Here is a 13741-nt window from a genome sequence, read left to right as displayed (position 1 = left end):
CAACTCCCATAATTCTCAGCCATTTGTTTGGGGGTTGTGGTTTAGCAACTGTACCCTAGTGCCCATTCAAAGGGGATACTGTTTTTTTTCTTTGTGTGAATACTCTTTAAAGGTGTTTTAATATTAATTATAATTTTATACAGGCCCAGCTGAAAGTAAGATTAAAGAGAACGCGCTGCGCATGCTACTGTATCTCGCACATTAACATGGCTGCTCCGTCAGAGAAGAACCAGGGTATTAAGTTTGCAGAGAACCAGCTGAGAAGACATGGCTGGGTTGAAGGTAAATTAAATGTTGCTCTTTTTACTGTGTGTACACATACACACACTACTTTTATTTTATATATTTTACTTTACATATATATTTATTTTTTGATAGGAAAGGGCCTCGGGAAACGGGAGAATGGAATCTCCGAAGCTATCAAAGTGAAAGTAAAGTGCGGCAAAGCCGGGGTAAGGAGCAATTTTATGTCCGGAATTAAAAAGAAGAACCCATCCCTACTAATCTATACTATTTAAGGGCAAATTATGATCAAGGGTATTGAAGTTCTTGCTGCGTCTAATGCACAACGTAGGGTACAAACGATACTCATTGATACATTCATTGGTTCAGCCGCAAGGAAATTCTAAATCTCTAGCCAAGATTTGGTCCATGCATGATGCTTCTGCCCTATGTGCCTCTGCGTGAAAACTAACCAATTTTTTAAGCTTTCGTGTGCTTGGATTCCTGCAGGTGGGACATAACTCTGCAGAGCAGTTTACGTTTCACTGGTGGGACCACGTCTTCAACCAAACTGCCTCCAGCATTGCCGTGGAAGCAGGCAAGGTGAGGGGAAGAAATAGATGAGACATCAATTGTGTAACACAGGGAACAGGGGAAATATTGCATTCGCACCATCAGAATTACTGACCGTTCTGCATGTGCGTTTTTTTTTTTTTGTCAGGATGGTGTTCAGGTGAAGAAGCTGAAAGAGGAACCCAGGGAAGTGACAAACAAGAAGCCCCGCAAAGCTCTCTTAAACAAAGATATGCTGTACGGCCGCTTCGTTAAGGTAAACTTTGTTCTTCTGCACTTCAAGAACGAGGCAGCCGATTCCCACTCCATTTTCAGTAAGCAGTCTTGTCCTGGAGTACAGGTCAGCTGTAGCTTTTAAGATAGATCTCTGTCAGCACCGGAGGAATGATGGGGAACTTTTCCTCTGATTTCAATAGACTGCCACGCTGATGTCCGGCGGGGAGATGCCAGTGGAAAAGTCTTCATCTTCAGAAAGCAGCGACAGTGAGGATGAGGACGAGAAGCTGAATTTATCCTCAGCAACAAAGTATGTTTACTGTATGGTTATTCAAATTGCTTAGGCAGCAGGGCCTGCAAAGATTCCCTTAATGGATGTCTGGGAGATGAAACCTTGAACCCCAGCAGATAAACTTTAGTGGTCTCACTCCATGGAGTTCAGGCGATAGCTTTATTGCTCAGTTTTGTAGCCTAGAAACTAACATGCTCACACTTTTGATGCATATTTAAAACCAAATAAGACTTACTGCATATTCCAGCAACTAAGAGTAACTTTTTGGTTAAAAATTACCTTGCGTTTCCTTGTTCTGCTCCCAGGCTGACAGATGAAGACTTAATGAAGATCTGCGGAGGCCGCACTGCACATAAGTAAGTTTCCTTATTTAATTAAGGTCAACAGTCTCGCTTCTGTTTTGGATGTTAGATTTTAAGTAGTTTGTGTTGTTTGTGTTATTTCCAGAGGAGCCAGGCACGGATTGACTATGAGCGCTAAACTCGCCCGTCTAGAAGAACAGGAAAGAGCATTCCTTGAGAAATATGGAAATAAAAAATCCGATGACAAAAAAACGTCTTTAGACGAAGCCTTAGGGTCGGGCAAAAAGCACAAAAAGAGTAAGAAGTGTTCTAGTGAACTAGAGAATGATGGCAGCAACGACAGCCCTTCTGAGCTGCCGACGAGGAGGAAAAAGAAAAAGAGAGAGCTGGAAAAAGAACATGAAGAATTAGTGTTGAACAGTTGTGAGGACAAAGTAGAGCAAGCTGTCCACCCAGAAGGCACAAGCGTTACAAAAAAGAAAAAAAAGCAACGGGATTGCCCAGAGACGTCTAAGAAAAAAAATAAACACAAAGAGTGAACACAGCCAAAGCTAACAATGATAGCAAAAAGATGAAGCCAAATGTTTTGTCTTTATGAAATGCCTTTAAAAGGAACACTTAAACTGACGATGGTAAAGGTGATTGCTTCCAGTGGACGATGAAAGTCTTACAGGATCTGAACCACTGTGATTTGGGTTGAAGGATAATCATTTTCGTTTGGACAAAATAACTGCTCTCCTGTAAACAGAAGACAAGCAGCCCTCTTTGGAGACATTTTAATGCCTTAAAACTGCATTGAATTTGAAATTGTAAGTGGGACTTGTTTGCAATAAAATCTAGTTTAAATGTTTTATGTCATTAAATTAATGTCGTGTGTGTGTGTGTGTATACACACACACACACACACAAATACTTGGTAGGGATAGTCACTTACGATTTTTAAATCCTTCACAAGAGCCGCACGCCGTGTGTCGAAGGATATCATTAGTATAAGCAGCGGCGAAAATCACAACCACACAATACTAATTAATCATACATTGGACTACTCACCGAGGGCTCTGGCTTCTTTTTTTCCTGATCTAAATTCCTGCATGTTGTCATAGGTTTTCTGATCTGCAACATTACATGTATTATGAATTTACCCAAAGTCACTAGGCCATGCCAAGCCTCAACGTGCATTAGCTATGCATTTTATAGAATAATCGCTGCTTCATTTATGACTACAGTTTCTAGGTAGGCATTGAAAGCCCCAGTCCTGATCTGGGTCAAGGGTTCTACCAGTTTTGACCAGTTCTAAGGGGTTCTAGTTTTTCCTCCGCACAGACTCCAGTAATGCTAGTTTTACTGAAAACTGGCGAAGGAACCCGAGACCCGCGGTATAACTATCAGTAATATGTAAACCTTCCGCCGCTCTACAAACAAAAAGATTTGAGCTCAGTGGCCACAATGCTTTTATAAAGCCAGATTTAAATCCTTGCCACCTTCACAATAATTGAATCAGCCCCGTAGATGTAGCCTAGAGTTAAGTGCATAATCTACCATGTGTAAAACCCATCACTACCCATGTTGTCTACCCTGTAACATCTGGCAGACGCACCAAACAGGAGTGCACTGGGGAACTTCTGAGATTTCAAGGGGATGAAATTAATACACAAGAAGCAACACTTTCCAATTTTAGATAGAAGTGTATTAAGTGCTTAGTCTTTGAAACAGAGCTGAAGGATATAGTTACTCCAAAAGAAAACACAACTAAATAATAATTATATTTATGGAAGCTGAATACTGCTGCATTTGCCTCAACAATACCGCATTGACCGAAGTAGGAGATCTGCTGCTCAGACCAAAATCTTCTTTGTTTAGAACACTGGAGTTCCAATCCCTTGCAAAGCCCCTGTCATTATCCGTATAGGTTTTCTAAGGCAGTTTCCGAACGCAATCGGTGTCAGGATATGGTGGGAGGTTCAGCTTGTACTTCTCGTGCAGAGCCCGGGGCACAAAGCGTCCACCCACATAATGGTAACGCCCGGTGAAATTGCGTGCGCACAGCTTGGGAGCAGTCAGAGAGATGAGCATGTCCGGCTGGATCCCATCTGGGCCGCCCTTCTCCACATCCCAACCTGAAGACGTTAAAAGGTTGTTAAGTGACCTTGTAAAGAAGACACAGAATGCAAGCATCGCCGCTGGCGTCCTGCGCAGGCGCTGAGTGGCTCCCAGTGCATTCCCTCCCTAGCAGGAGTCTTCTGCCAAAAACTGTTATGCCTCCAAGCTCAAAGGGATGGAGCCAAGTAGGAGCAAGGAGAGGCGGCAGGGATGTACATGTTCCATTAAAAGGTATATATAAAAAAAAAATACATGACTGTTCCTTTAAATCTATATCTGGTATGTAAACACTGAATTGATCGGTGTGTGAAATGATGCATGGGGGGTGATAAACCTCTAGATGTGCGACATCCTGACCATTTCATCTTTCTAGGTAACAAGAAGCATGGCTGTGAAGAGCCCTTCAAGTGTATTAATACGTGAATGTGTTGTATATATATATATATATATACACACACACATACATACATACATACACGTGTTCATCAGAGAAATCTTATACCTGAGGGGATATCCACGCTAGCAATGGGTACGGTGATTTGCTTCAACGTGCTCAGGATGCTTGCAAAGGGCTCCCGGACTGCACCCTTGAAACTGAATCCAAAAATGGCGTCAACGACCAAATTATAGGCTCCATCAATCACCTTGGCCTGAAAATTCATAGCTATACATTAGTCATCACCCAGGGTTTTTGTGTGTTTCCTTAAGAACATACACCCATTTTGTTTTAAGCGAGGTACTGTTTGCACCAAATTTATATCTACAAACATAAAAAATATGTCATCGACGTACCTCTTGCGGGAACTCAGCCAGAAATGGGATGTCCATCTTTTGACACTGCGTAGTCAGGTTTTCAAAGAGTGTCTTGTTTGGCTTCTTTGGGTAAAATATGGCTGGTTCATAACCCTTTGGCGGATGAAGCAGAAATGTCATTTAGAGGCACAATCATTGGCTTTACTTTATTCCACACTCCCCCAAAAGGATTTTGGGGAGGAAATGGTTAATGAGCTCCCGTAAAGCTTGGACTTTTAGCCAAATGACCATAAGGTTTCTTAAATAGGTAAAAACTTACAAAGAGCTTGAGGTGTCTGGCGCAGACGAGGCCGTCGCCCCCATTATTTCCGGGGCCGCACACCACTAGCACGGTGGGTAGACCTGATGTAAACGAGCTGATTGGATAGGCCTGAAAGGAAACATCAAAGCACACAGGGTTAAATGTGACAGTGACGTTCAATGGGATTCTATCCAAAATAGAACATTTGCAGCAAATAAAGAACCTGGTTCAGTTTCCATCATTTTTATTTTATAATAACATTCTGATATTAATAAACGTTTTACATATTTTGATATTATTTGTAAATTTTTTTTTTTTTTTTACTATTTATGGTTCCATCGACTCCGGGTTCCGCAAACATGAAACCGATAACACGTTACAAGCCATATACAAACTATGTTTATCCAAATAATTGTTTAATCTTGTGAATAAAGGCATTTGCCACCACGCAGGGGCTTTGATGCATACCTTGGCTACGGCAGTGGCACAGCTTAGGCCGGCCAGTTCCATCAGCTGATCCACGCTGAATTTGTACTCGTTGAATAGTTCCTCGTCCACGGCCTGGGCCTCTTCCTGGCTGGAGGCAAAGCACAGGAGATAAGCGTGAATGACAGGTTTGTGGTAAATAAATATGGCTGTATTGGACAGAGAAGACCAGGGCTGCGCATGTGATACACTACGGGGCAATTGGCCGGCTTAAAGGTGAGCCAAGTGGTTAACGTGAGTCTGGATACTGTCCTAGGGGCATTATTGAGTCCAGTTTAGTGAATACACCTCTACAGATACTTTGGGCCACTAAAAGGTATGTACAGGCGGCGGGTACTATGAAGGAGGATAGACGAGACGGCCACTTAGCAGTATTTCCCTTACATGACCAGAATCTGTACGGCCCCTGGGCCAGCTTGGGGTAGTCAGCGTGCCACCCTAGCCTATCTGCCGGAAAACTCGACAGCGCTGAAGAAAAATGGATACTTCCTCACCCTTTGTGTATAAAAATACACAAGTTATGGTGGGCAAAGATGATGGAAAACCCTTCCACATAAAATTAAGGGGGTAGTAGAAGTATTATTAAACACTCATCTACAGACACCAGACACGCCAGAAGGCTTGTTTTTCCCCTCAGAAATCTCATGGTGCTGCCACAACCACAAGGGATTCTGGGTAGGCGCATGCAAATAAGGTCAACAGTGAACATCGTTTGCCTCTACATCCACTTTATACATGGATCCCTTACAAGTAATCGCCCGCTGTACAGGACAGCCTTCACACAAAACTCGGGTAAGAGGTGCAGTAGCCAGATCACCGCTCATGGACAGCTGTTTCGTCCTTCATGGGACTCGTGAGATACCGGCTTAATACTTGAGGTAGCAAGAGAAATACCATTACAAAATGACACGCAGGTGAGCCTGACCTTTACACAAAAGACATTGGCTATGTAAAAAAAAACGCTAGGTGGTGTACAGCTTGAAAAGTGGTCTCATCACCATAGCAACCAATGTTATGATGCCATGAGCAGGAGCATCACATTGGTTACTATACATCCTATATACAATATATACACACATTATACATGTATATACGCTACATACATTATATATACATCATATATACTATATAGGGAATACATCATATATACATCTAGTTAAACTCTTTTTTGTATGATATATCTATACCTATGCCAGCACGATGTATAGGTGAGATATACTGCCTATAAAGGGTCACAGTGTATATGAAAAGCCTGTTAACACACAGTATTGGGCAAAGGGGCAGCTACACTGTTAATTACACCCAGCACGCAGGGTGTGCGTGGCCTGACAAATATACTATAGATATATATATATTATAAACCCCATGCTGCACTAGGGCCAGGTGACCTCACACCGCCGCTATCCAGGTCTATCACCTGAGGTATCTCAGGACCCCCTCCATGCTTCCTGCCCCTGCTCGGTACTCTCTGTAGCGCGCGTTCCCGACTCCGGTTAGACCCTGCCAGCGCGGGCACGTCTCCCCGCGCACAGCCAGGCGCGCGCCGCCCACCAAGAAGCCGAGTCCGAGGAGCGCGCGTAGCCCGTGCATCGGCAGCCACTTCCGAAATAGACAAAAGCGCATGCGCGGTAGCTACTGGTCGCTGACTCCTGAAGGCCTCGGGTTTTATGGGAGGGTCTTCTGCGACTGCGCAGAGCATACCACATTCTGCGAGAGGGCGCTGTTGGCATTATTGAGGGAATGACGCTTGAGGGTACGACTTCTGGCATTCTAGCAGCTGTTGACCATTATGCTCAGTCATGTGACCAGTTAAGCAGTTAGCACAATCTCACAACTGTCCCTGTTTAGTGTGACCACTCCCTCCTTGGACCCGTGCCCCTTTTTCCTCCCCTAATGCCCCTCTTTTCTAGTTCTATGAGGCTATCACAGGGTTCTACAGCCCTCAAAGGCCCAATGATGTGTATAGAAACAGCAGGTAATTAATTTGAAGCCCCACCCCATTAAATAAAAGTACCCCTCTTTAAGTTGTAAATGGCAAGAGGCGGCCCCATTACTCGGACATTTTGCCAGGGTTAATCCTTGGTAAATATTTACCCCCACCACCCCATCTCCCATAGGATGATTAGCCTATTACATCATCGAGCTGGCAGATGGTGACCTCAGGACCTTCTCAAAATAAACCGAATAATCACTTTCAGGTATAATGGCTCACAGTCATTAATATGTATTTATAAGGACACTCTGCTGACCTTTTGATGTACAATGTCATATACAGGGGCATTGATTGCGATTCATACTACATAAAGCCATTTGTAGAGGCTAGCAAGGGTGCGACGCCTGCATGGTCACGGTCTCTCTCTCATGCTGAATGGGACATCGAGACCCTCACGGGACTTCTAGCAGTATTCCTAGGTGGATTTAGGAAAGGTATCAGAGCGAACCGGGAGGACAGCCATCGAAGGGGGCCTAGCATCAAAGCGTATAGAGGTGCCATTATCAGATATTTGCAGAGTTTTGCATCATACAACACCGAGGGGCCACAATCAGATACAGAGAAAGAAAAGTATGTGATCCCCTGCTGATTTTATACGTTTGCCCACTCACAAAGACAATCTATCTATCATTTTACTGGTAGGTTTATTTGAACAGTGAGAGAAAGAATAAAAAATCCAGAGTAACGCATTTCAAATAACTTATTGATGGATTTGCATTTTACTCAGTGAAATAATTTTTTGACCCCTTTGCAAAACATGACTTGGTGCTTGGTGGCAAAACCTTAGTTGGCAGTAAGAGGTCAGACGTTTTTTGAAGCTGGCCCCTAGGTTTGGACACATCTCAGGAAGGATTTTGTCCCACTTCTCTTTGCAGATATTCTCCTAGTCATTAGGGTTGAGTATGATGTTTGTCAACTCAAACCTTCAGCTCCCTCCACAGATTGTCTATGGAATTAAGGTCTGGAGACTGGCTTAATTTGCTTCTTCTTGAGCCACTCATTTGTGGTCTTGGCTGTGTGTCTTGGGTCATCGTCATGCTGGAATAACCATCCAAGACCCATTTTCAATGCCCTGGCTGAGGGAAGGAGGTACTCACCCAAGATTTGACGGTACATGGCCCCATCCATCCCTTTGATGTGGTGAAGTTGTCCTGTCCCCTTAGCAGAAAAACACCCCCAAAGCATAATCTTTCTACCTCCATGTTTGATGGTGGGGATGGTGTTCTTGGGGTCATACGCAGCATTCCTCCTCCTCCACACACGGCGAGTTGATGCCAAATAGCTCGATTTTGGTCTCAGCTGACCATAACACTTGCACCCGGTTCTCCTCTGAATCATTCAAATGTTCATTGGCAAACTTCAGTCGGGCCTGTACATGTGCCGTTTTGAGCAGGTGAACCTTGCGGGCGCTGCAGGATTTCAATCCTTCACGGCATAGTGTGTTACCAAGTTGTTTTCTTGAGGACTATGGTCCCAGCTGCCTTGAGATCATTAATAGACTTGGGCACCAGGGGGCTCTTCGTGTTCGTCTTCGGCAAAAAAAAAACAACTTCGTATTCCGCTTATATTCGCCTGGTCCTGTCTTCTCTTCGGACATTCTTCGTGTTCGGGTTTTCTTCGTTTTCCCCGGTTAAGGAGTTAATACGGGGTTAAAGCCACTCTGGCGCCAGGAGTTTAAATGTCCGTATGAGCAACTCTATTGGTCGTCAGCAGGGGGCTCGTCTGCCATTGGTTGATGGCAGACGAGCCCCCTGCTGGTGACCAATAGGGTCGCTTGTACAGACTGTTTAACTCCTGGTGCCGTAATTGGCCGGCAGATCCCGCTGGTCTCCCTGTTCTATCATTTATTAACCGATAGAACAGGGAGACCAGTGGGATCTGCCGGGTAAGTTGCAGCATTGGGATTTTAAAAGTCAGAGTCGCTCGTACAGACTTTTAGGCTCCTGGTGCTGTAACTTACCCGGCACATCCCACTGGTCTCCCTGTTCTATCAGTTCCCACGGGGGGAGTCCCGGCAAGGGAGATTGTTAAAGCACATCGTGCAGACGTGCCAGCAGCGGAGGTTGTTTATCCTCGCATCGCCGCTGCCGGCAAACGTCTGCGTGATGTACGTTAATCTTCTTTGCCGGTACTTCCCACAGCGGAAGTGCCGGCACCGATAGTTGAATACGCGTTATGCGTAGATGTCCCCCGCCGGACCCGCAAGACCCCGTGGAGTCTGCACCGGTAAGTCTGGCAGGTGGGGACATCTTAGGGACAGAGTGACAGCATATCTCGGGGGGGGGGGCGCAGAATTCGGGTGCGGCCTATATCCGAACCAATACGGTATATATATACATACACGCATATATATATATATATATACATACATACACATATATATATATAGATACACACACACTATATACATATATATATATTGTAGGGGACAGCTCACGCATGGGGCGGCAATGACAGTTTCACACAGGTTTCCAACGTAAAAGCGTGTTTATTTAGATGTTGTAATCACAGAGCACCTTGTAAACAAAACAAACTATAAGCCTGTCCGGCTCTAACTAAACAGCAGGATACCTCTCTAGCAGCCTAAGGTCTGACGCAAAGCAAAGTAACCAGTTTTGTATGGGGTAAAGCTTCATACCTGGTGGGCTGCAGCGCTGGCTGTAGCTGCTCCTTCATTCAGTGTCTCCCTCCCTCTGAAAACCTAACAGCCCTTTCTTTTAAGGCCTCCTCCCCAGTAACGAGCTTAGGAAGCCTCACCTGAGAGCACCTGGGTTTGCTACCAGGCCTGGCTGAGGTAACCAGGTGAGACATATATCCCATCAACCACTCTCCCATACACTTTACCACAATATATATATATATATACACACACACATATATATATATATATATATATATATATATATATACACACACACACATATATATATATACCGTATTTGCTCGATTATAAGACGAGGTTTTTTTCAGAGCAAATGCTCTGAAAAATACCCCTCGTCTTCTAATCGGGGTCGTCTTCTAATCAGACCTCAAATAGAGTCTGATTAGGAGACTAAGATCCAGATCCCCCGCACCGCTGCAGGGGACCTGGATCCTCCTGTCTCACCCCCCCCCCCCCCATCATACATACTTACCGGTGCTTCCTGCTGTATTGCCGGGGCAGCGGGTTGACGTCTACGCGATCCGCGTAGACAACGTCCGCTGCAGCCGGAAGGAGGTGTGGCTAGCAGCGGGGGTTGTCTGCGTCCGTCGCGTAGACCTTCCCCGACTGTCAGAGATCTCTGATCTCTGACAGCCGGGGAAAGTATACGCGACGGACGCATACAAACCCCCGCTGCCAACTCCACCTCCTTCCGGCTGCAGCAGAAGGCGACGTCAACCCGCTGCCCCGGCTGGAAGCACCGGTAAGAGAGGGCTGAGAGGGGAGAGAGGGGAGAGGGGAGAGAGGAGAGGGGAGGGGGGGGAGAGAGGAGAGGGGAGGGGGGGGAGAGAGGAGAGGGGAGGGGGGGGAGAGGGGAGGGGGGGGAGAGAGGAGAGGGGAGGGGGGGGAGAGAGGAGAGGGGAGGGGGGGGGAGAGAGGAGAGGGGAGGGGGGGAGGAGAGGGGAGGGGGGGGAGGAGAGGGGAGGGGGGGGGGAGGAGAGGGGAGGGGGGGGAGAGAGGGGAGGGGAGGGGGGGGAGAGAGGGGAGGGGAGGGGGGGGAGAGAGGGGAGGGGGGGGAGAGAGGGGAGGGGAGGGGGGGGAGAGAGTGTGTGTGTGTGTGTTAGTTAAATGGGGGCATAGGGCATTTCTGGAGTGGCGTTAAGGGGGCATTTAATAGAGCACTCTGCCTCCTGAAATGCCTTATACCTCCCTATATGCCACTCTGCCCCATAATATGCCTTTTAACCCCCTAAATGCCAGAGTGGCATATAGGGGTATAAGGCATTTCTGGAGGCAGAGTGCTCTATACAATGCCTTTTAACTCCCTTAATGCCACTCTGCCTCCTGAAATGCCTTATACCTCCCTATATGCCACTCTGCCCCATAATATGCATTTTAACCCCCTAAATGCCAGAATGGGATATAGGGGTATAAGGCATTTCTGGAGGCAGAGTGGCACATAGGGGGTCAAAAGGCATACCATGGGGCACAGTGGCATATAGAGGGTTAAAAGGCATATCATGGGCCACAGTGCCATATTGGTGTGGCAAGCCTGGGGGCAGATGTGCGTAACTGGGGGACAGGCTGGAAAATACAAGAAATAAAAACAAAAAAAATATTTTTCTCAATCATAGCTTTTATTAAAAAAAATAGTTTACATGAATTAACATTTACTGGTAAAACTTTTTTCCTTTAGGGTCGTCTTATATTCAGGCTTTTTCTTTTTTCCTAAGTTAATATTCAGATTTTGGGGGGTCGTCTTATAATCAGGGTCGTCTTATAATCGAGCAAATACGGTATTTCTTTCTATCTTTGTTCCCTCTATAATTGAGAACAAAGAAGTATTCATGTATAATGATGTTTCAGTATATATGATCCAATTAACGTCATCTTCCATGAGAAAGTTAAGGAGTAGACACTACATATCCTTAGGAATGTAAATGGAATGGGGGATACGTCGTAAGACCACCAAAACCTAATTTACTACCTAGGAGGCAACGTCTGGAGATATGGGTGACTACAGAGACCTGATTTACTATCTAGGAGGTAACATCTAAAGATAAGGTGACCAAGGATAAATTCCAAACACACATGTAACGGTCTTAAGTTATTTCTTAGACCAGAGCGTCTCTCGCAGGTAAATTAAGAAATTACAACGATGTAAATACGAGTAGAAGTCCTAATTATAATGGGTAAAACCCACCATTATGATTGGAGAATTCCAATCAAGAGGTGTAGGCTATGATAATAAGCTCTGTTTTTAAAAGCTTAGGTTTTTAATAATTAAGGGTCGGACCTTAAAAAAGAAACGGACCTGAAACAGACAGACCCTGACGGACTCATTTAAATTTACCCCAGAGAATTGGAATCTCAAGATCCTGGCACCATAATCTTACTCTTAGAATTACTTTGAGTCCCAATCTATATAACTTTTAGAAAGTATATTTCTTTCCACTTAATTTCTTGCCACTGAACCTGGATTAACTTCTACAAGGACCAGTAGGACAACCGCAACAAGTGGTGGTAAATATAATTGTTTTATTATGCTAAATAGAGATAAATTTTGTCTTCTTCATATAGAATTCCCTGTTTCTGGGAAATAATATATTGCATTACTGTATATGACGGCTTGTGAGACTGCAGCTTATAACCCGTGATAATGACAATAATGAAAAGGTATTTTTACCTGTAGATGAAGTTTGACATTATTTGCATCTATTAGGAATTTCACTAATACTCGTAGACATTATTAAATTATTTTAATCTGTCATATTAGTTGAACTAATATAATAGAGTTAGTGATCTTTTTATTACCGCCCTGATTATCATTTTTGGTTGCTGAGTGGACTGGAAATTAATTGTGTGTTAGACTCATAAAGTAGTAATTCATATTGATAACTATCGATAATATATTGTATGTGTATTGATTAAATTTTGACTTGTTTTAAGAACTTTGTGTTTTATATCATGCACTGTGTGACTCATACATAGATTTTATAAATTGTGTTTACAATAAATAATATTTTTGATTGATTATTATTGTGATATATATCTAATTTGAATTATAATTTTCGGCGATCTGAAAGGATTTAGGGTCGGAGATAAAATATAGGGTATCTCCTTAAATTAACATTGTGGATGTGGTTCTACAATCTTTGGTAGCGTCGTTATTTTGCGTGTGTGATAAAATATTGGTTTTACCTATTTTGTCTCATTAATATCCCTAACAGTATGACACCCAGCCTCCCATTTAGCATCCGGCACGAGGCTTACACAGCGACGCGTTTAGTTACCTGTGCCCGGCAGGCGCGGATGGTCTTCAACAAACCACCATTTTGTGTCTGTATTTGAAGGCAAGGACGGCAGAGGTGAGAAGTATCAATAAAACAATCAAGGAGATTAATGGTACGAGGAACGCCGAGGACTTCCCTACAGAAAGAAAATATTACGTCATAATGGAATAAGAACCAGCATTACTATCTTATCTAACGGGGAGCGAGTGTGATCTATGTCAGGGGGGGGGGTGACCCCAAAACAGCGCTTTCCACGAATTAGACAAGTGACTTAATGTTAAGTTAATATTAGACACCAAAGTAAGAGGACAGAGCTTCCACGACAAAAAAAAAAAAGTCAAATGCAATCTATCATGCTTAAAAAAAAAAAATCAAGCAGCGGCTTCACATTAAGGGGAAGATTGAAAACTGCGGCACGCAAGGGACCTCGAGGCTGACGGAGGCCGTTTATTGCTTTGCGTTAAACACGATATCGGATTTGAATTAATAAAGGATACAATTAGTGAATTCTGTGGCAATGGGCTGGGACAGCAGCTGACTACTTACAGCCCATTTTCGGAGAAGCCCTC

The 13741-nt window shown here is 44.3% G+C and overlaps 2 protein-coding genes across 2 annotated transcripts; one reads left to right on the top strand and one right to left on the bottom strand.

Annotated features, from left to right (window-relative positions):
- Nucleotides 1-206: 206 nt before the first annotated feature.
- Nucleotides 207-2144, top strand: LOC149280506 (G patch domain-containing protein 4-like). The gene is made up of 7 exons (XM_089500491.1): nt 207-282; nt 379-452; nt 733-825; nt 944-1051; nt 1212-1321; nt 1609-1659; nt 1751-2144. Exons 1-7 carry the CDS (start codon nt 207-209, stop codon nt 2142-2144), a joined length of 906 nt encoding a protein of 301 aa, XP_089356617.1.
- A 1375-nt stretch (nt 2145-3519) lies between these two features.
- LOC149280505 (NAD(P)H-hydrate epimerase-like) lies at nt 3520-6835 on the bottom strand. Its single transcript, XM_089500532.1, has 6 exons — nt 6663-6835; nt 5228-5336; nt 4778-4888; nt 4498-4611; nt 4208-4355; nt 3520-3722 (listed from the first exon to the last, which is right to left on the bottom strand). Exons 1-6 carry the CDS (start codon nt 6833-6835, stop codon nt 3520-3522), a joined length of 858 nt encoding a protein of 285 aa, XP_089356658.1.
- Between the last annotated feature and the right edge of the window lie 6906 nt (nt 6836-13741).

The sequence above is a fragment of the Sceloporus occidentalis genome, unplaced genomic scaffold, assembly GCF_023333645.1.
Source record: "Sceloporus occidentalis isolate IW3139 unplaced genomic scaffold, rSceOcc1.0.p SCAF_155, whole genome shotgun sequence".
In the NCBI taxonomy this organism is placed as follows: domain Eukaryota; kingdom Metazoa; phylum Chordata; class Lepidosauria; order Squamata; family Phrynosomatidae; genus Sceloporus; species Sceloporus occidentalis.
The sequence above is the reverse complement of the archived record's forward strand: the minus strand, read 5'-3'. Positions and strand labels throughout refer to the sequence as shown.